General features: G+C 45.3%; 1 protein-coding gene across 1 annotated transcript; it reads left to right on the forward strand.

The window, feature by feature from the left end:
* Window positions 1-4488: 4488 nt before the first annotated feature.
* Window positions 4489-21117, forward strand: PITX1 (paired like homeodomain 1). The gene is made up of 3 exons (XM_083352110.1): window positions 4489-4927; window positions 9875-10080; window positions 19617-21117. Exons 1-3 carry the CDS (start codon window positions 4762-4764, stop codon window positions 20148-20150), a joined length of 906 nt encoding a protein of 301 aa, XP_083208236.1. The 5' UTR covers window positions 4489-4761; the 3' UTR covers window positions 20151-21117.
* The last annotated feature ends 1100 nt before the right edge of the window (window positions 21118-22217 follow it).

Genomic DNA, 22217 nt, shown 5'->3' on the forward strand with positions numbered 1-22217 from the left:
CAGGAAAAAAGGGGAAAAAAGAAAAGAAGAAAAAAAAAGGGCCGAAGCGTGCAATGTAGGAGCCTAGATGGCTGGGCGGCAGAGAGAAGAGCTCACTCGGCGGTTCTTCTCGGGCTGTGGGTCGGCTCTGAATTACGCCGACCAAAAAGCGATTTGTTTTGTGTGGTGGGCGCGAGAAAAATCAGCTCTCGCCGCCCTCCATCCCGAGTTCAGAGATGATGCTGCAGAAACTCGAGGAGAACGGCCTTCAAGAAGGGGATGGGCAGGAGTAGTTGGCTTTTCGAGAAAAGGGTCCTCGCCCTTCCCTCTCTCTTTGTAAAACTCCGTCCGTATTTCTCCATCCCAGAAAGGCGGTCTGAACATTACCCCGTCCCATGTCCGGAAGACGCGCAGATAGAGAAATTCACCTGAATGACCTTCGGGGAATGTTTTAGTCTGTTTTACACGTGCAGAACCGGGTTGTAATTCAATTCGCAGCTTTTAAAACTCGGGGGGGGGGGGAATCACCCTGAAGTTTGCCCCTGCCTGGCAGCCTTGCAACTCGACTTCTTCAGAGCCACCCTTCCCTGGAGGGTTGCAGCCAAAGCGCTCCAGACTTGGAAAGGGAAAAGACACCCCCACCATCCCCCCAGGACAGAAATGGTCGTGTGTCCACCCGCTCCCCAATAAGCCCATTAAGAGAAAGCTTCCAGCAAGCGTGGGTCATTTGGCCTTTCCTTCAAATTAATGTGTTTGGTGCTGGACAACACATCATAAGAAATTAGTAGCGCAATGGAAATTGCTCAAGCGCTGATCTGTAATTAGATGAAACCCGGCCTCATTTAAACCAGCGTGGGGGAGGGAGGGGGGAAAGAAAATCAGCTGACCTAAGAGCCACCGATATCCATAGGAACTACGTTCATCTCGCTTAATACGAATTCGACCCAAAAGCTATGTTCACAGAATGATACGACATCCACTTCTTTATTATTATTTAGAGATGCTTCGATGAATCTCGCCATTGTGGTTGATGAGTCATAATTTATGGCATAAGCTTCTCGTGGAATAAATGTGTCAGCTGTGATTTATTCACTAAACCACAGTTAAAGAAGCATTGGCTTAATATATGATGTGGGAACAGAACCTCTAAAGGCGTCTTCCTGCGCGAAAGACAACAATTGTGGACTATCCAAGCAGCTGTGAAGTTTTTCTTTTTTCTTTAAAAATCGCATTTTAAATACTTCCCCTCTGTTTCCCAATGGGCCTTGTAGGTTGTTTTCTTTAGGTTCCCCAAAATAGATATTTTTGTAGGTCACCATCCGAAACAGGGTTTTGGGATTTTTTTTTTTGTTTTTAGGAAAGTATAAACAACATGATAAATCGTGGTTATATCTCCAATACCTACTCCAATCAACAGCCCCGTCTTCGGGGCAGAAAGCCCGATCCCGATGCCCTCTTCCTGGCTTTTCCATCCCGACGGTTTAGAGCGCTCTACAGGGGCGACGGAAGAGAGACGCCCCATCCCACAGCGGCGGCTGGCGAGTTCTGCCAGAGGCTCGGCCCACTTGGGTGGCCGGAGGGGGCCCAAGAGATGCGACCCCAGCCGCCTTTCTCAGACGAGAACTGCAGTCCTCTGCAGTTGGGCTCCTGCGAGGAAAGGAGTAGCAAAGACCGCGAGGTTGGTTTATTACGTTCACCCTCCTCCTCCCTGTAACGGTCGGTCTTGCCGGCGATGCTAGCGCAAGGCAGCAGCGGCGGCCCAAGCCCGGGAGAGAAGGAAAGGGAAGGCGGCGGGGTTGGCCTGGGTTGGAGAGGCAAGCGCCGCGCTGTGCTGCGCCCCGGCCGGGTCGAAACCCCAGGGCTTTCTCTCCCTTCCCCCCACCCCCCACCCCCCACCCCCACCGCCCTCCCGGCTGAGTGGAACGCGAGGCCAGCACGGAGTGGCCAGAACTCGGGGTGGGGGGTGGTGCGATGAGCCGCCCCTCTCCCCCGCGAACAGATTGAGGAGTCTGCTAGAGCAGCGTTTCCCAACCTTAGGAACTTGAAGATGCGTGGACTTCAACTCCCAGAATTCCCCAGCCAGCATAGCTGGCTGGGGAATTCTGGGAGTTGAAGTCCACGCATCTTCAAGTTCCTAAGGTTGGGAAACGCTGTGCTAGAGAGGGGTGGAAGGTCAGGCCGGAGACAAACGCTTCGGGCTGGAGACCCACAAGCGAGTCCACACCCACAGCCCGGCCGCCCCCCCCCCCCGCCAATAGTGCGAAACCCAAAGCCGAGAGGAGGATTTGTCCTGAACTAGCCAGAGCCAGCTCTTCTGCTGAAGCTGTCGGCCCTGCGGCCGAGCGTTTGGGCCAGGCAGCTTTGGCTCGGGTGCTACCTAAATATCCCAAAAGTTTGTGGCAGAGCTCCCTCGTTGAGGGCAGGCGGGGGTGGTGGTGGGGATGCCGGAGTGGCAAGTGAAACGCGAAAGCAGCCTAAAATGGCAGGCAGGTGGTTTGAGAGGAAACTCCGCGGGGATCTAGAGATTTGACTTTGCGCGTTTGGGAGCAGTTGTTTGTGAACCTGGCAGATGCCATTTACTTCGACGGATCTGTCGCGTTGTCACCGGATTTATAGAATTGAAAAGCGCCACTTAAGCGAAAGGTTCTCAATGAGCCAGATGAGATTTAAAAATAAAATCTGACGGCTCTTCACTAAGCCCAATATTATTAACGGAGGAGGCACCTTACTCAGTTGTTTATAATGACACCTACAAAAGGCCTGGTGGTGTTTTTATTAATAAAATAGTAGGATATTTGAAAAAATATTCCAGTTGGACTTGGAGAAGGCAAGGGATGTGGTTAAAGCGCTGAGGCCTGAAGTCTCGATTTCCCCGTCCAAAGACACCAGGCAGAGATCCATGAAAACAAATTCTTCTCAATCTATCGTACTATTAGATTTCCTCTCTCCGAACTCAGAACTGCGGGAAAGTTTCCCTGAGCCAGCATTTGCGGGCCACCAGAAAATTAGCAGAAGGCAAAGAGGAGACCCACCCTCTGCTAGATGTTTGAATTGTTCTTCCCCTCCTAAAATTGAGAGAAGCATTAATGATTCTTTATCAGTTTCGCCCCTCCCCCCCAAAAAAAAACACCCGTGAAGCTTTTCAAACAGAGTATTCCTTTACTTCCTGGCAGTAGAAGCTCTAATGTAGATTATAAATTGCACGTCTAACTCAAAAATCGGTCGCGTTAAATTTACTAAAAGGCTCTCCGAAGTAAGTCCTATTGACCAGAACGGAAAAATACTTCGGAATAAATGTGGAAGGACTGACTGACTTATTCGAAATCTGAGTACACGTGCGATGACTGGAAGAGTTGAATTTTTGCTTGCTTCTTCGGAAACCGGTCCTATGGACTTTAGTAAATTATTATTATTATTATTATTATTATTATTATTATTATTATTATTATTATTATTATTATTATTATTATTATTATTATTATTATTATTAATTTAATTTGTATACCGCCCTTCTCCCGAAGGACTCAGGGCGGTGAACAGGGCAATACATATTAAAAACAAGATACAGAAATTAAAAGCGATTAAACAAACAAATGCGTTTAGGATTGCACTCTACATGAGTCACGTGGAATAGAAGGCCGACCTTGCACATATTCGCTCCAATTAAGGCCAATCAATCCCAGAAGTGACATCCATCCTGAGCCTGGAGACTTCCACAGCAACCAGTGGGGAGCTTTTCTATGTAGGACGTAGATGGATACAAATTGCTTTTCTGGCTAAAATTCGCCGGGAGGAATAGGCGAGTGAATGCTCGCTCCAGTAAAACGGATTTCCATAGAAACCCTTTCCGAGTAAGCGATCTCCTCCTCTCCCCCCCCCCACCCTCTCCCACCCACTCCCCCATTCTGGTGATTTCAGTGATAGAAGTAAGTCCCTTTGCCTGAAGCGGACCTTGGAATGAACCACACCATCTGGAGGGGGGGGAAGAAATCGAACTAGCTTTGGGGAGAAGAGCCTCCTTCGGATTTTTTAGCGGGGGGGGGGGGGAAGCGAGAGTCAAGGGAAGGAGAAGCCGAGGCGGAGCGGCCGCGCTCTCTTTAACGAATGCGCGAAGCCCACCCTCGGTTGCTCCGGCTCGCTGGGACGGGAGAGCTCGCAGGAGGCGAAGGAGAGAGAGCTCGGTGGCCGGGATCTTCTAATAGCCGGGAGGACGGGGAGGTTTTGAACTTTCCTCGGCGGGTGGGGGCGGGGAGGGAAGGAAAGGAAAGAGGGAGGGAGGAAAGGAGGAAAGGAAGAAAGAGGGGGCGGAGCCTTGCTTCAACTTTCCGGCGTTCGTTCCAGGGCAGGTCACTTGAATCTCGGCCACCCCAAGCGATTCGCCTGGTTTTCCTCGCCCGCCTCCCCCCCACCCAACACGCCTTCCACTCCTGCGCGCTATCTAGAAGGGGGGGGTGCCGTTGCCTCTTTCCCTGGGAAATCGGACCGCTCCTGAAGCTCGGCGGTGCCCGTCCTGCAGCCAGCCAAGCCGAATCTTAGTGGATTAAAAGTAAAACAAAACAAAACAAAACTTAAGTAACGCAGACTTCGGTGGAACCGTCCTCGGCGGCCTCTTGGCTGTCCGTTCGCTCTAGTCTAGCTAGTTCTCCCTCTCTCTTAAGCTTGTATGAAAATCAAACGCTGCAAGCCAAGAGCACGCAGACTTAAAAGGGCCCGCGCGCAGGCTACGACTCAGCCTTCTCCTTCTCCTCCTCCTCCTCCTCCTCCTCCTCCTCTTCCTTGCTTATGGATTCCTTTAAAGGTGGGATGAATTTGGAAAGGCTCCCCGACAACTTGAGAAGCTCTCAGGCGTCCCACGACATGGCTTCCAGCTTCCATTTGCAGAGATCTTCCGAAGGCAGAGAACAGATCGAGAACTCGGCCAGCGAATCTTCGGACACCGAAGTCCCAGGTAACGCTCAGCTCGGGGCGGTGGGGTTTGCGGGAAGCAAGCAGAAGGAAACCACCACCACCACCCCGCCCTCCTCCACCCCTAACCCAGGAGGGCGCGATTCATCAGGGCGAGGGGGATGCGCATTCGAAGCAGAAGCCTGTTTAGGGGCGCCTAAACGTGGGGGACGAGGGGGTGGCGAGAGGAACCGTGCCCTCTCGGTTGGGACGGAATTTGCGCTCAAATTTCCCAGGCTAACTTGGCCCTTTTATTCTTTCCTCCCCCCCCCCCCACCCCAAATGTGCAGCTCTTGAGTTTCTTTGAGAGAGCCCTTTCCGTTCGGGCTCCGGGTTTTCAAACTCACTGCAGCCCTATTGAGTTTATTTTCCAGTCTGGATAGCGTAGACGTGTAAAAGGATCTCCCTGTAGGGCTGGGGGAAGGGCACCCATCAAAAACCCAAGCAGGGGAAAGGAAAAAAAAAGAGGTAGAGGAGAAAGGAAGGAAAGTTTCAGGCCCTGGCGAGGGAAGGAGCAGACAGACGTCTTATTCCGCCCGGCGTTGCTTTTAATCCGAGACGTCTTTGTAGAGGAGAGGCATTTTTAGGACAGGGCACCGGCGGCGGCGCCTTCCCTCTCGTCTTTAGTCAGCCCTATTTGCAGGTGAACGGGCGTAAATTGACAAGCCCAAAATAATGCTGGCCAACGTTGGCAACTCTTCCATACATACATGAAAAAGCCTTCGCTCTGAAAAAGTCGTTCTCTTCGATTTCACGGCAAGGGAGGGGGTTGCAAAAAAGCCCCCCCCCCGGTCCCAAAATGCAAGTGCACAGCAGCAGCGCTCCTTGCTAGAGAAAGTTCCCCTGATTGTTCTGCGGATCAACTCTTGGGAAAGTTAACTCCCTGGAAATGAGTAAGAGCAACGCCTCGATGACAGACTGTAACCCCGGAGAGAATCCTTCACGCTTCTCCATTCCCGGCTATTCTGTTGTGGACGGCAGACCTAAAACACATAATAAGAAAGCCTTGTGCTGTAGGTGCACTTTGACACTCGTGCCTTAGTGAGACAACTCGAGTCTAGAAAGGGGAGGTGGGGGAAATAGTAGGATATTTCTTTGAGGAAAGATGGAACATCAAATTAGTACGCACAAGAGTAGAATCTAACTCTCAAACTCCAAATAATTTCTGCATTTTAATGTGACATCTGATTTTGCGGAAATTAATGGCATAATCTGAGTAAATCTGGCTGAATTCGCCAAAACCGAAATAAATTTAAGATGCAGTGCAGTCCTTCTAGTCACTCCCACTACTTATTGCTGGATTTAGGCTTGTGCTACCCTGGGACCAGCCCCTCTGTAAAGTTTACATAGTCAGTTGCAGAAACAATTTCCCCAAGCAAGGGAGGAAAGGGTGAAGAGACCCAGTCCCAAGATACAGGATTTTTAGTAACACCAAGTAGTAAAAATACAATAGGGAACCACAGGTAATATTTAATATAACAGATCAGATTAATCAGGAGCCTGGAAATTTGAACACCTTTGCCTCTAGATTGTCTCAGAAATAAATTTTAGGCTTCTTGACAAACCATGGATAAGTGAGGGAACACTAGTAGAAGCGGCCCAGGGAAAACCCGCAGTGCCTTCTCAGCAAGTCAAGTCATCATATTTATTATTATTTTTTAAAGCAGCTGTTCCGGGAGTGGTTTGCAAAGGGCAGGAGCACCACAGCTGAGGGTCCTTATGATTATGCCAAGCTCTAGCTCCTCATGGTGAAAAGGGCTCCAGCAAGCAGCACCTTCCCTGCTTAGGCCCATCGGAGCTTAGTTTTCACTTCTTGCCCGTGCAAAAACAGTGCAAAGGCCATCAAGCTGGCATGAGTGATAGTTCTGGAGCTGCGTTGAGGCCTGAGGGAGGACAGCTTTTCAGAGGAGCAGGAGTGGAGGGAGACCACATTGGCAGAGGAGGTGTAAAGTTCACTGCCCACCTTGAGAATTGATGGGGACATAAGGTCACTTGGTGCCTTGCCCTCCGTCTCCCCCACATCCCTCCCTGAGGTCCAGCTTTAAGAAAAGCCTACACCACCAACCTGGTCCCAAGCTGATCCCTCCCCCCCTTTTCCATACCTTGCTAGGAAAAAGGGGTTGTGAGGGTTGTAGCAGGCCCTGGTGGGTAAGAAGGAGAAGGGGCCTAGTTTGAACAGGAACACAGTTTCTTTAGTCAGCATCAAGGCCTTGGAGGCTTTGGGAACTGTTTGCTACCAAGAGTAGCTGTCCTATCTGAGCTGCATTGAAAGAAAGCTACTTGGGGGGGGGTGTTTTTTCTCCTGAACTATGTGTCCTTTGGGGGCTGCCACTTGGGCACCAACACATCTCTGATCAGAATCCTCTGGAAAGAGTATTAAATCCAGGCCTTTGAAAGGAAGAAGATTGTAGCTGCATGTATTTAGGTTTTCAGTGTACAGAATAGCCTCCCAAGTTGATTCATACCATGAAGCTGCCTAATACCTTTATGAGATTTTTTTTTTCAAGCAGCAGCTTGCTGTACAGAGATCTATATGAGTTTAATCTTGCCAGTGCCTGCACGTGTTCTTTGTCCACTTTTCTTTCTTTCAAGAGGCATAAATAATTTCTGCATTTTTATGTGGCATCTGATCTTGCCGAAATTAAGCCATTGAGCTCCTCGCTCTTTGCAATAAGAAAGGCAAAGCACTTTTGTAATCCACTGAAATCAGAGGAACATAAAGGGCTTATTTTTGGATGGATCATGTCTACAGTTTGACTTTTCAATATAAAAAGGATGTATAAATATTAATGTGAGAGGGTGTAGATCTGTTTAAGCATATAAATATAGTAGATGCATATGATAATTAAGGTGACTTTCTTAAATACCTGGAGAGGGAAGGAGAAAAAGATAATGGTCTCTAAAAATTCCTCTCACTTTCCAGAAATGCATGGCAGAGACCCACAATTCCTTTACTACACACTTTAATCTGAATCATACATTTTATTTTAAGCAGGCTATTAAAGAAATCAAAGGATTATTAGCCAGGTCAACTGCTGATCCCTCCACAGAATCTTCTCTGTAGTTCTAATTACAATATATTCAAACTGCAAATGAACACACATAAGCAAGTTTCCAATATTCTTTTGAAATACTTACATAATACCAATTTAGAAGTTGATTACATATCTAGAATCATTTTGTTAAGATGAATAATCTTATTAATCCTCCAATTTAATTAGAAGTACTTGGTCTGAGAAGATTCTGCCTTAATCCAACTCAGGAAGCACAGCAAGTCCCATTAAAATTGCTAGGATTTATAGGCTGCAAATTGAAGAGTTTGAATATAATTTAGTTATAAAAGAGTTAGCATTAAGAGATATTTAGCTGAATTGTGGAAGTGTTTAATTGAATAGTAAGTCTTTTCAGAGGTATTGGGCTCCACTGAATTCAGCTACACTTTCTTCAGTAGGGATGGATCTCTAGGCCTTAGATGGTAGAATATCCTTTTGTGTGTGGTGTGTGTGTGTTGACTCCTGGTGACTGGCTGGGCAGGTCTCTGCAGTTTCTGGGCAAGATTTGAAAAGTGGTTTTCCATGGCCTCCTCCCTTGGACTGAGAGGGATTAACTGACCCAAGGTCACCCAGCTGGCTTCATGCCCAAGACAAGACTAGAACTCACCATTTCCTGGTTTCCTCCAGTCTTATGCCTTTAGCCACTATATCAAACTGATTGTCAGAAGAATATATCAGAATACCCTTATGCTCTCTAAAAATTCACTCCAGTTCCACAAATAAGGAATTGCATCAATATTCTTAACTATCTCTATACCTCATCCCCTCCGAAGCATAGTGGGAGAAACCTTCAGTCAATTTAATCTGAGTGGGGTACATGCTGGGAACTAATGTGAATTATTTGTATCTGGAAACTGCCAGGTGTTTTTGTTTGTTTTTTAAAGGAGCACCCTCACATTTCTTGCAGTGAATCCTATAAATCTCGGGGATTGACTGAATCCTGATTTCTTTCCTCTCCCATTTACCTGACCCATTAGATCGAAGGCAGGACCATGCCAATTGGCGTGTCACTCCAAGTTTGTACAAACTTTAGCCATTACTGTACAAACACATTTTATGCTGTCTTGAGAACTTCGTGCACAAATGAAATTTTTGTATTTTTGAATGGAAATAAATCCAAATTTGTAAAATATCCTTATCTCAATAAACAAAAAAGGTTTTCTTAATGTTATGTCATTTAAATTAAATATAAAAAGGGATCCTGGAAACTCATTCTGAAAGTAGAAATTCCAAATTACCAAGGTGTAAACTACTCTTGTCCTTTCTTCCCACTCCTTCAGTTTAAGAGGGGGAAAATTGTTCTCTAAGTAGTTATAGCACCCCTGGGAGAACTATATATTGTAAAGTTTAAGTACTCAGCATAATAGAAAAATGCCCTGAAACAATCCAAATGAGCTTTGAATTAGTTACTTTTTGAAAGAACATTCTGATTTGTAAATGAAATTTTAAATCATCCGAATTTTTCTATTACCCATACCATATTTTTAAAAAGTATTTTTACCCTCTATTTAATAGCTTATTTTCTAGCTTTCTGAGTCTTCTGTGCAGAACAGTACAGTTAAATCCCAGCTCCAGATCATCTCTGGCCCTTGTTTCTGTAATGACAAACCCTTGTTCTCCAAACTTTTTGAAACAGAGGAGCTGGTTCCAATCCAAACCTTCTCGCTGCTGCGAAATGGTGTCTAATTTACGAAAGATTCGGGTTACAGAACAGCAATTCAGACTTTTCGTATTAAGTCAGCTCGTTTGCAGGGACAGGGGTGGCTTTGCGCTGTTTTGGGTTAAAAGGCCCAGCAGAAGTCCTTTGATTTTTTTTTTCTTCGTAATAATAACCATTAATCGCACCCCCCAACCGATCCTTATTGTGATCTCGCTCTCCTCGGCCCTTTTCGTTCTAGAAAAGGAGCCAAGCGGCGTGCAGAAAAGCGAGGAAGGGAGCGCAGACGACCCGGCGAAGAAAAAGAAGCAGAGGCGCCAAAGGACTCACTTTACTAGCCAGCAACTGCAGGAACTGGAGGCCACTTTCCAGAGGAACCGCTACCCGGACATGAGCATGAGGGAGGAGATCGCCGTGTGGACCAACCTCACGGAGCCCCGAGTCAGGGTGAGCCACCTCCGCGGTCGCCTCTCCAGAGCTTTCCCTCTTTCCCTCCCCCCTTGCCCCAATGTCTGCAGATAACAACGCAAAGGTCGCTACTTCGAGCTTACTCCGCCGCAGTCCTCAGCCCTTTCGGGCTGTCTTTGAGCGGGCCTTGCCTGGAAGAGAGCCCATCCCGTTCCACTGGGTAACCCCCCACGAGTAAGCTGGCTCGGCCTCGGAGCCAGGAAGCCGGGAGGGAAAGCTGGGGGGGAGCCAAAAGGCTCCCGGCCTTACTTGCAGGCGCTTCCCTCCGGGCGGAGCAAGTTCGGGCGAAGCTCTCCGCGCGGGAGGGCGGCGGGCGGCCCGCCGAACCGATCTTGGCAGGCGAGCGGAAGACGACCCGACACCGCAGCCCTCTCGGGTGCAGCGCCAAGCGGCTGAAGAACCCGCCGCGCCGTGTTTTCGAGGGACGCCAGGCCTGATGAAGGCCTCGTCGGGGAAAGCGTAGGCCTCGTATCTTCTCCCTCGCTTTGCGCACCCCCGGATCTGAAACGTCTTCGGGTTCTCAGGTCGGGAAAAGCCCCCAGAACAAATAAGACCGACAATTCTGCGAGTAAATGTAAAGACGCCAGGGGTCTTCAAACTTGGCCCTTTTATGACTTGTGGACTTCAACTCCCAGAATTCCTCAGCCAGCATGGCTGGCTGAGGAATTCTGGGAGTTGAAGTCCACAAGTCATAAAAGGGGCAAGTTTGAAGCCCCCTGGTAAAGAGGAAAGCCCTCTGGGGTCGAGCAACACGCATAGGGGCTCCAAGGCGATCAGGCCTCGATTAGGGCGCAAGCAAGAGCCTATGGAATTGCTGCTTAATCCGGCGTCTCCTTCCCCCCGCGTTTTTTCCCCCGAAGAACCGCATCTCCTGGAGGTTTGCTTACGAATCATGCTGTCCAAAGTGTGACTCTGAACCCACGTACTTTGAAGTAAGCCCAAGGATTACCGGTGCCTGCCCATGGCTTTCCAGTACATAAATGTATAGAGAACAGGGTGCAAAGCTAGGAGCTACTAAGAACAAAAACAAACCCCCAAATAGCGAATTAAATCCAGCTTTAAGCTCTGCTTAGAGGCGAGCCGCTGAACTCAGTGTACCAAGGTGTCCCCCGGCACAGCTACAGTAAACCTCCTTGATTTCACTTTGTCTCTTCTAAAGAGGATTGTTTCTCGATTAGTTGTTGGATCCTTAATTATTTCTTGGGTCCAACCCTCATTAAACGAGACTCCCAAAAATCCATCAAAGGAAGGGGCGCTCAACACGTGCTCTTAAATCTCGGCTGCCCAAATCCGTGGCGGGTCGGTCCCGAGTGAAATTTCCGCGTCCTTTCAGAGCGGACCTTCCGCAGAACCGAGCGGAGGATCCAAGCCAGGCTTAAGTTTTCTCGGAAGAATGCCTCTAGATTCCAACCCCAGCAGTTTTCAAAAGCCAGGAGATGAGCGGATCTTGAATGGCAATCTTAATCGCAATTTCTGATGGGAAAAGATGCTTCTTCAAATGGCTTGAAATGCCACCTCTCCTGCCTTCCCTCTACTGTATTACCACATCTTCAAGGAATAGCCTTGCTAAGAAAAACGCTAACAAGAGTTACAAACCTTTCCACTTATTTATTCCTTTATTTATTGGATGGCCTTGGGAAAATAGGAGTTGCCCCAAATAGACAAAAGTTGCCCAAGATTTACTGTTTCCTCTGGGTTGATTATTACTGCAGCCATTTAATAACAACAGCAATTCTAGTTCATCTTCTGGATGGGCGGGGAGAGAGAATACAAGCCTCTGGGTGGATGGGTTTTGTGAATGCGCTTCTTTTCATAGGAAGGGGAGATCTGTAAAAACAACATTTTTTCCCCCAAAAAGCCTGGTGAAGAGGAAATTATTTTGGTCCCACTTCCTCCTTGTGGAAACAGATAAGGAAGCTTCAGGAATCTGAGTGTTTTGTCCCTTGGTTTCTACAGCTTTCTATAGCTTTCTATTGGCTCTGACTATAAATGGGGAATTTCAGGAGAAGCCCAAATAGGAAAAAAATGGGAGCAGCTATATGTGAGCACAAGGTAAAAGGTCCAGGTTACATGAAAATGGTTGGTAAGAACTGAAAAAGAGGCCCAAAATTCCCATCATGACTCAAGGGTTGATCCCTCGATGGAGTTATAATAGCAGATGTTGACTTTAAGCTTTGAACCCCAGACAAGGCCAATAGTTTAGCTATAAAACAAATGCGGGTATTGGAGATGATTTGACAGGCAGAGGCTTTGCTCTCTTTTACACACACACACACACACACACACACACACACACACAAACAAACTGGGCATGTATCCAGCCAGTCATAAGCACTTTAGCAAATGTCCTGTGAGGTCAATAGGGTTTAATTTCAAGGAACTGTACCTAGTTCTGGAAGGGGAAAAAAATTCAGTGAGCCAGTTAAGTTGCTATTTTATTCATGGTGACACTGAGTAACCCCATGTTTAATGAGACTTTTACACTACAGAGTAGCAGTGTCAGTGTGCCTTTAACAGCATATATAGTAAAGGCAGGAATGGACAAATTCAATTACAATCATGGGAAAACTGGTCACACGCTTACAAGCAGGATTCAGCAACGTGCCCATCTAAACGGTATTTCTTTGAAATGTAATGTTTTGTGTGCATCTAATCATTCTGATTTGTATTGCAGTTGTGCAGATGCATTCAACTGTATAATACAATAAATCACAATAAAATAAACCACAGTTTACTGTGTCTGTGATGGACATAAAACCCAAAATTTGGGCAGAATTGTGCCCAATAATGGAAGTAAATCATAGTGAATTTAAAGGTTTTAGGTGTATTGTTTTCAGAGAACTGTACAAGTGTAAGAACTGCACGAAGAGTTTAAAAATAACCAGGAAAGAGTAATTAAATAAAACTATTTGGGGGGAGAGAAGAGACAGGTATTTGGAATGATATTTAGCTACTTCTTAACAAAGACACACTGATCATTTTAATACTAACAGCCAGTTAGTATATATACAGTGTGTGTGTGTGTGTTTGTATATATGTATATATATATGTATGTGTATGTGTATATATATATATATATATATATATATATATATATATATATATATATATATATATATATATATATATATATATATATATAAAGTGTTGTGTCCCTCACTTCATGTCAAACAGATTATACAAGGATACATTACTGCAATGCAATGGAGTGATGTATACTTGCATATGAACAATTGTTGGGTAATAGTTTTTGTTAAAATTAATAGACCCTCCAAATCACGGACAAGAGACAGATTAAATTCATCACCAGATGGGATTACTTGTGATTCCAGAATCAGCTAAGGGTTTCTAGATAGACTTGGCTACTGAGCTGAGGGATTTCCTGCCTTCAATGGCAGGAATTGCTTAAGTTTGTTTCAAGGGATCCAGTGTCAGAAATAACCTGCAAGACAAACAGGATTGACATCTTTGCTTGTTTTGCATGCTGGATTCTTGGTTTATTAGTTTTGGGTCTCCCTCCCTCAACTTCATAGTTTGCTTTATGCTTTCAGGAGGGCAAATGAATCCTACAGCTGCTGAAGGTGTGGGTGTGTTTAATTTCTTTTGAGTTGATGAATGCATTAGTTCTTGATTTAATAGGTTCTAAATGGAGATCACCCTAAAGATATAACAATCTTCCAGAGGTAAAAGGTTATTGAGGATTCCCTACAACTTATTGGGGCCCATAGGAAAAAAGATCTACTGAAGTGTTATCCACAATCAGCCTGGAGTTATTTTAGCTTTTTTTATACCATAGATTTCATTAGATTTGAAAGGAAATCACAGCTTTATTAAGTCCACATAGATTGTTGTTGTCCTCTATTTAAAAGAAATGTATGAGCCTCACATTTCACCCCCAAATGGGATCTAAGAAACTTATCTTTGCCAAGAAGTTCTCACCAACCCACTCTCCCCCAAATACTAGCAGAAAAGCACAGACTTAAGTGGCTTTAGGCAGCAGGCTGTGGGGAAATCAAGAGGTTCCTCATTAGTATCCTCTGCAAATTAGAACCGTAGCCTATTCCTGTGTCTTTCAAACCAAAATTAAGTTCCACTGAGTTCCATGAAGTTTTTCTCCTTAAGAAAAAGACAATCTTGGCTTCCAATCCTGCAGCTGCTTACTGGGAGGAAATTGGATAGAAATTAGAGTCTGCCCAGGACTTTCCTGAAACTTTGAGGGCAGAAGACTTATCTAAGCAGTTCTTCCATCCCCTTTGCTCTATTCTTTGTATTTTCTTTTCTGCACTATTCTCTGTACCTTGAAGTCAGCAGAGAACTCCAAAATACTAAGCTTAGCATTATATTTCAGATGATTAGTTATGCTGCCTTAAAAGGAAAAATAGTTAACCATCTTCATCGTTTCAAAGCCTGAACTATACTTATTCTGATGAGCTTACACTCCACACATTGGGGGAGGGCAGGAGAGAGAGAAATTCCTCTTTTTAAAAAAGCCTTGGGGCTGCCCCTTAATGAAGCATTTTGAAAATTGCATGGCAAAGGGGGGGGGAGAGACTTAGTATGCTGAAAGAAATGTGGCATTTTTCAGTGAAAGTCAGAAAAATTAAAAACACACGTCTAATCACATTTACCCCTCAAATCAATGAAAAGTTCCCATTCTGAGTATATCTATAGAGATACACCTCCCCAAAGACTGCAGCAATGCAAATTTTTGGTTCATTTTGGCACAATCCAGCCAAACGTATAATAAAATATATAATAAATGCATAATAAAATACAACTGATGCTATTTGGCCCATTCTGTTCATCCCCAAATTATTCAGCATATGGTCTCTAATTAATTGCTACAGGGTTAAAATCCTGCTGTGATCAATAGGGCTGTATTTTGCTTTTTTGGCTGAAGTGCCATGATACTTAATGAGTTTGCCCTGTAAGGAAGGAGCACTTCATACAAAGTTATTGACCCTAATCATTTAATGTGGAGGCTGGACTTGGCTTCAGTAGGGAAGGATTGCTTCCAAATTAAAGTAGAATGTTGGATATCTTCAAGCAGAGGGTAGACAGCAATTGGTTGAGATGCTTTAATTTTGATTCCTCCATCAAGAGGTTCAATTCACTTGTCCACATCCCCTCCTTCAACCCCCTCCCCCACTGTTTAAAGTAGGGAGAAATCAATAATCAATAACTCCATTTCCTTCCAAATCTTAGCTCAAACTCTTTTGTAGTTGTATTTTTCTGAAACTTTAATTCAGTCAAATTTGCTAAGAGGACTTTCTTCGAAAATATCTTAGAGGCAGCATTAAAATGTTTAGCTTCGGTTTTAGGAAATCCCTGTCTGGAAATGCTCTCTGAGAAGTGAATTACAGGCTGCTTTTCGGCTTTTTCTTGAGGAGTTTCAGTTAATTCTTCCTCCCCCAACGCCTCCTTTTTTGCTCTTTCTTGTTGGAACTTGCATTTTTGTTTTCATTTGGTTAAACCTTCCCCCAGACTAGCAAGCAGTTTGATCTGCAAACAACTTTCTAAAACAGGGGATAGAATAGGCATCCACAATCCAGTGAGCAGAGCCTGACCTTAGTCGGGCTTAGGAATTACACAGCCAATTAAGTAGCCCTTGCTCTGTTTGTGAGAGCCAATTTGGTGTTGTGGTTAAGGCATCAGACCAGAGACTGAATGACCATGAGTTCTATTCCTGCCTTAGGCAGGAAGCCAACTGGGTAGTTTTTTGGCTTTCTCTCAGCCCTAGGAAGGAGGCAAGGGCAAACTACTTCTGGAAAAGTTTGCCAAGGAAACTGCAGGGGCTTATCCAGGCAGTTTCTGAGAATCGGACATGATTCAATAGAAGGGGGGGGGAGAGAGAATTGCACTGTAGTCCCTCCAGAATTACAGGGCTACTGCTTTGTTTTTGAGCGCGCCTTTAGGAAAAAAGCATTCCCACAAAGGGCTTAGATTCCCAGTTTGGCTGGTTTTTGCTCCTAACGAAAGCTTTTTCCACCTGCTTGCCTTAGTTGGCAGCCAACTCCTATCAAAATCCTAACCTTACCAGTAAAGCAGGCAGTTCCACTGGCCATATTTTCCCCAGGAATCACATGGCTAAAGACCTACTGCTCTTTGAAGAGGTGGAACCAGTGCAATTGCGACTGAGTCCAGCCTCCGGTTATGAATGAGGTATTTTTCCAGTGTTTTTGAATCCCTGGATTTTTCATGAAAACAAATTGAAAGCCTTTTCTAAAAGATTACTTTTGCAAAGATTGCATCAGCTTCTCTCCTCGGACCCCAGGGCATCTATACTGATTCTCTTTTCTAGCAGCAGAACTGTAAATACTGAACATTCGGTTTAAAGGTAGATGCTGCTTTTAATGAAAGGCAAAAGATGCATAAGACTGGCTGGCTGTGTCTACCTTTGGGATACACATCTCATCCTTTTCTAATTTCCAGAAATAAGGAAATTTTGTTCTTTGTTTGTTTGTTTGTTTTGAGTTGGACAAAGCCACCAGGATCAGTCTGAGAGCAGCAGTTTGGGAAAGAGGTTTGGACAGAAAGTGGTTAATGGAAGGGAAACAAGTAAATGAAATCCAGAGATCTTGAACAGGAAACAAAGGAGATGCCAAATCAAGGCAGCAATCTGTAAACAGGGATTTCTCAAGGCCCCAATCGCAAAATGGAAAGGCCATCTCTCCAGAGAGAAGTGCCAGCTACCCGTCTAACTAAATGCTACGGTGGGGCAAATGCTTTGGAGATAAAGGGCAGCTATTGAAAACATTAATGAGATGTCTTTTTCCAGGACAGCCTGCTAAAAACAGGGACTTTCTTTAAGGTGAGAATTTCTTTCATGGGGAGTTGCTTTTCATGGTGGCTAGGACTGACAAATTGAAGACTGGAATATTTGGAGGGTACCAATCTTATCCCCACTTTAAAGACTATCCTCTTAAAGTATTCTTATTAATATCAATATTAAAATCTATCCTTTTTAATCACACAGGACCAGGCATTTATAAGCTGTGATAGCAGCAAATACCCCAAAGAAGCAATTAGATTGATTTGCAGTCTTTCTTACTAGAGCAAAAATGCAGATTTCGCATAGCTTACAATAAAGAAGTTCCAGAATATTGCATAGGATTAGGCTGAAAAGAGGTAGGAAGAGTGGTACCTTTTTCCTATGGACTCCCCAAAAGCAGATTGAAATATTAATTAATGTGTCTGCTTGATGTATTGAGTAATGAATAAATTAATGCATTTTTATTATACTTTCATCAGCTTTCATCTGATTGCAATCAGAGTTTTGCTTATAGGTCTCCCAGCCCAACCCATCTCACAGGGTTGTTGTTGTGGAGAAAATAAAAGGAGGGTATTTTGGATATGTTTGCCACCTTGCATTATTCATAAAAATAATAAAGGTGGGAAATAGATAGAGATAGAGATAGATAGATAGATGATAGATAGACAGATAGATAGATAGATAGATAGATAGATAGATAGATAGATGATAGATACTCCAGAAAGAGTAAAATCTTTAAGACTTTAAGAAATCCAGTAATAAATAAATTGATCAGAGGTGGTGAGAAAACTTCTCAATCATTCCTTGTTGCTACAGGACCTTTTAGTAGAAAGCTCAAAACATCAGAGGGGTGAATTGGCTGAAGAGACAGTAGAAATCTAAACACAGACAAAGAATGGTGCAACAGAATACAAAATCAATGTTAACAAAAGATCCCTCATGTTTACAGCAGTCCATCTATCCTTTCAGTTCCCATCTCTATAGGTAAAAATTTTAAGCTAATATAACATATCAACACAAGTTACCAAGTAAGCTTTACACACCAGACTTAATTTAAATTTCAAGTGGCTGAACCCCAAAATGTATTTTCAATCCCAGCCAGGTCTTAGCTTAGCTCATGTGAACAAAGATGCTACATTGCCTTAGATTAGCAGAACCAACTCTGTGTAGGGTTGAGGAAGAAAGAATGGCTATTCAACAGATATACAGTTTAGTTCAGCACCTCTTATTTCCGAAAGAAAATGCTGAACAACTTTTCCATTAGGTTCCCTTACCTTCCAAATTATTGTACTGTATTAAGTTTTGAGAAAAGATCTAGCAGAAGATTCCTTAACTAACCCACCGAGACACTCTGAATTATGCTGATCAGTCTGTAGATCAGGAATCACTAGCCCCTGGACTAGTGGGCACCCTTGGACTCTTGAGAGCTGGGGGCAAAGAATACTGTGTCTTTGTTTACTCTTCCCCAAGCCTCCTACAAAAGATTGTCTTCCCCCCCCCACCCCCAGTATTTCTAAATGGGCTGCAGCTGCTGACCATTTTTATTTTGTATACAAATCATTGATTTTTAGTGACCCCTTAGATAGATTTTCTCCATTGATCTATCCCCGACCTGGTCCTTCAGCTCTTCCAACTGTATTTTTTTTACTACTGTGACCGACTCTAACCACCTTGAAGCTAGCCATCCTCTTCTTCTCTTTCTTTTAGATTAAAGCAACAATAATAAAAACTAAAGAGGAAGTGTGTCCATGCCATAGGCTGATTGGGCCCTTTGGATTTCTGGCTGGAATCTTTAATCAGCTGTCTTAATAATTGATTGGGGGATTGCTCTCCCTTTCTTGTAATAATGCCTAGGCAAATCTCAGGCTCACCGGAACCCTTGTTTTTCTTTGAAACCCTTCATTTGTATCCTGAAAGAGCCCCATTTGAACACAGAAATTCCCAGTTCATGAATTTGCTGTAGTTGTCTGAGCTTGAAGGGAGCTCTCAGTTCTTCAATCAGTTTTTCAATCTTGTATCACATAGAGAAAGGTGAAATCTCCCTCAACTCCACTCCTGGTGAATCAGATAGTTTCCTTACCAACATTACTGCAACGAAATTATTTGCCTTTGCCTTCTTCTGGGAAGATTTCCCCCCCCCCCCATCTTTCTAGTCTAGCCCATGCAGTGGTCTTGAAATATCTGGGTGGTGGTCCCATTTCCAAGAACTAACCAGAACCAGCCTTGCTTAGCCTCCCAAATAACCAGGCCGTCCAGATTGTATGGTGGGTTTCTCAGAGTTGAGATAACAAGGTTTTCCCTTCCAGTGTGACTTCTTAGATGTCCTCAGGTTGTAGATAGCCATCTTAGGATGATGGACAGGGCAGGGACCACCTTGGGAGAAATCCTCACTGTGCTTGCTAAGTTTCACCTAGAGCAGGGGTAGGCAACCTCGGCTCTTTTATGACTCATGGACTTCAACTCCCAGAATTCCTGAGCCAGCCAAGCTGGCTCAGGAATTCTGGGAGTTGAAGTCCACGAGTCATAAAAGAGCCGAGGTCGCCTACCCCTGACCTAGAGGGACAGCAGGGTGGGCCATGGGCGGGCCTCCCCCTCCCCCTTTAACCTAGGCAGACAGGTGCTAATTTTAGGCAGGCAGCCCCCTCAACGTCTGCCTCGCCAGCGGGGGGGGGGGCAAGCAGTGCTGGCGGCCATTTCAAGCCTCCGGGCCCCTCTTTGTCTTTTCTTCGCCCTTTCCCCGCAGGTCTGGTTCAAGAACCGGCGCGCGAAGTGGCGGAAGCGGGAACGCAACCAGCAGATGGACCTTTGCAAGAACGGCTACGTGCCGCAGTTCAGCGGCCTGATGCAGCCTTACGAGGACGTCTACCCGGGCTACCCGTCCAACTACTGGCACGCCAAGAGCCTGGCGCCCGCGCCGCTCTCCTCCAAGGGCTTCACCTTCTTCAACTCCATGAGCCCGCTGTCTTCGGCCCAGTCCATGTTCTCGGCGCCCAGCACGCTGCCCTCCATGAGCATGCCCACCTCCATGGGGCCCTCGGCCGTGCCCGGCGTGGCCAACTCCGGCCTCAACAACCTGAGCGGCTCGTCCCTCAACACGGCCATGTCGACGCCCGCTTGCCCTTACGGCCCGCCGGGCTCCCCTTACAGCGTCTACAGGGACACTTGCAACTCCAGCTTGGCCAGCCTGAGGCTGAAGTCCAAGCAGCACTCGAACTTCGGCTACGGCAGCCTGCAGAGCCCCGGCTCCACTCTAAACGCCTGCCAGTATAACAGCTGACCGGCCTCCGCCTCCTGAAAAGGGACCGCGGCTGCGCTCAGGGGCAGGGAAACACGCCGGAGGAGGAACGGGGAGGACGGACCGACGGACGAGCCACGGCTGGCGAGCAGAGAGAGAGAGTGAGAGACGGGCCCGATCGGACCTAAAACACAGGGATGAGTTGCAATGTTTTGTGTTATTGTTGTTGTTTTTTTTCCCTTCTCCTCTGGATGATGCGGGTTTTGTATGCGTGTTTACTTGAACTTGCACAGGACTTTTCCTTCTAAAACGACCGTCCACTTTATACGACCAGGAGATACGGTAACGGTGGAGGCGGGCGGGTGTGCGGGGAAAGCGGGGAGAGAGAGAGAGAGGGAAGAGCGACGTTGCTGAGGAGCTCCGAGCGCCCTTCGGGTGGGGCTCCCTTCGGTGAGGAAAGCAGGCGGGGCTCCGGGTTCTCCCCTTCGGGCTGGGCGGGGCGGAGATCGTTCGACGGGGAGGCGTCGTCGGTGCAAATCGGAAGGAAACCCTCCGAGCCAGTGCGGCACCAGCAGGGCGAATCGCTACTACGGGGTTATGTTTTATCTTCGCTTTGCCGTTGAAATAGGCGGTTTGTTCTCCAGTGCGTGACGTTCGATGGGATTTGTTTCTCAAGCTGGAAGCGTCGGGGATCCTACCGTTCCTAGCACTGCAGTTCGCGGCTGAAAAGGCTCCTTTTCCTACCTCTCGTTCTCTACCAAGACTGCAGCACGGTGTCCCTCAAGTCTCTCTTCCAAAAAGAAACTTTATATAGAGATAGCCCTCCGCCTCCCTTTCAGAGTCTTACCCTGATAATCAAATTATCGTCCGTCCTTATTTAAAGGGATTTTTTTTTAATTTAAAAAAATGAGAGAGGAAAGAATTCTCGTAGAGAATCTAGGGGAAATATTAAGAAAGAAAAGACAGAAAAGGAGCATCAGAAAATACTGCCTCTTAAATAAAAGAGAGGAGTGGGTAAAATAAATTTGGGGCGCGGGGGGGTGCGTGGATTAAATTACTTTGTTTCTCCAGTTTTGGATTTAAATAAATCAGTACAAGCAAGAAACCCAAACAAGAAATCTTTAAAAAGATGTTACGTGTTAAGTGTAGATAATACTTAAAAAGGATTTTTTTTTGTTGGAAAATTTTAAAAATATGAAAATGATTAATATCTTTAAATATTAATGCGCATACAAAACACATATGAAGTTTTCTCGCAGACATACTTGTTGCTTCTTCCTGTTGATACTTATTACCTGTAGATGACAAAGAAACATAATATAAATGCACAAGGTACTTCTTTCCCAGTGTATCCCCACCTGTGATACCCGTTATGCTGGATGTTTCAATAATGCTGTTGTGGAGGATGCAGTATATATATTGTTTTATAAGTTATGTTTTTGTGATTTTTTTGAAAATTAAGAGCATGGGAATAAAAAAAAACCTCTTCAACCTCTTTGTCTTCCTTTCTAGCTACATTACTATCTAGATTGCCCTTCTTCGATATGGGGCTCCACAGATGGATGTGTTTGTTTTTTATCCCATTTATATCCCACCCTTCTCCGAAGACTCAGGGCGGCTTACAATCTAAGAAGCACAAATCAATATGCTTAGCAATAGCCTTCATTCTATGTATATGCCTGCTTATTAGGGCATTTTTTACAAAGTCAGCTTATTGCCCCCAACAATCTGGGTCCTCATTTTACCTACCTCGGAAGGATGGAAGGCTGAGTCAACCTTGAGCCTGGTGGGACTCGAACCTGCACTAATTGCAGGCAGCTGGTGTTACTTAAGGAGGCATTAGCCCACTGCTCCACCAAGACTCTGTTTAGATTATAGTTCCTATCATCCACAGCCTGTATAATCATACTGGTTGAAGATACTGGGACTGATAGCCGAGCATAGCTTCCATTTGATGGAAGTTCCTCATTGATCTAATTTAAAAACATACCAAACAATTTTTTGAGAATATTTTTCAATGCTTTAATGCTTTAATTTAATATTTTTGACATATGCAGAAATAAAAAGATCTCAAGCAATAAACATTACAGTGAGACAAGTTAAACAGAA

The sequence above is a fragment of the Vipera ursinii genome (genome assembly GCF_947247035.1).
Source record: "Vipera ursinii genome assembly, chromosome: 2".
Lineage (NCBI taxonomy): Eukaryota > Metazoa > Chordata > Lepidosauria > Squamata > Viperidae > Vipera > Vipera ursinii.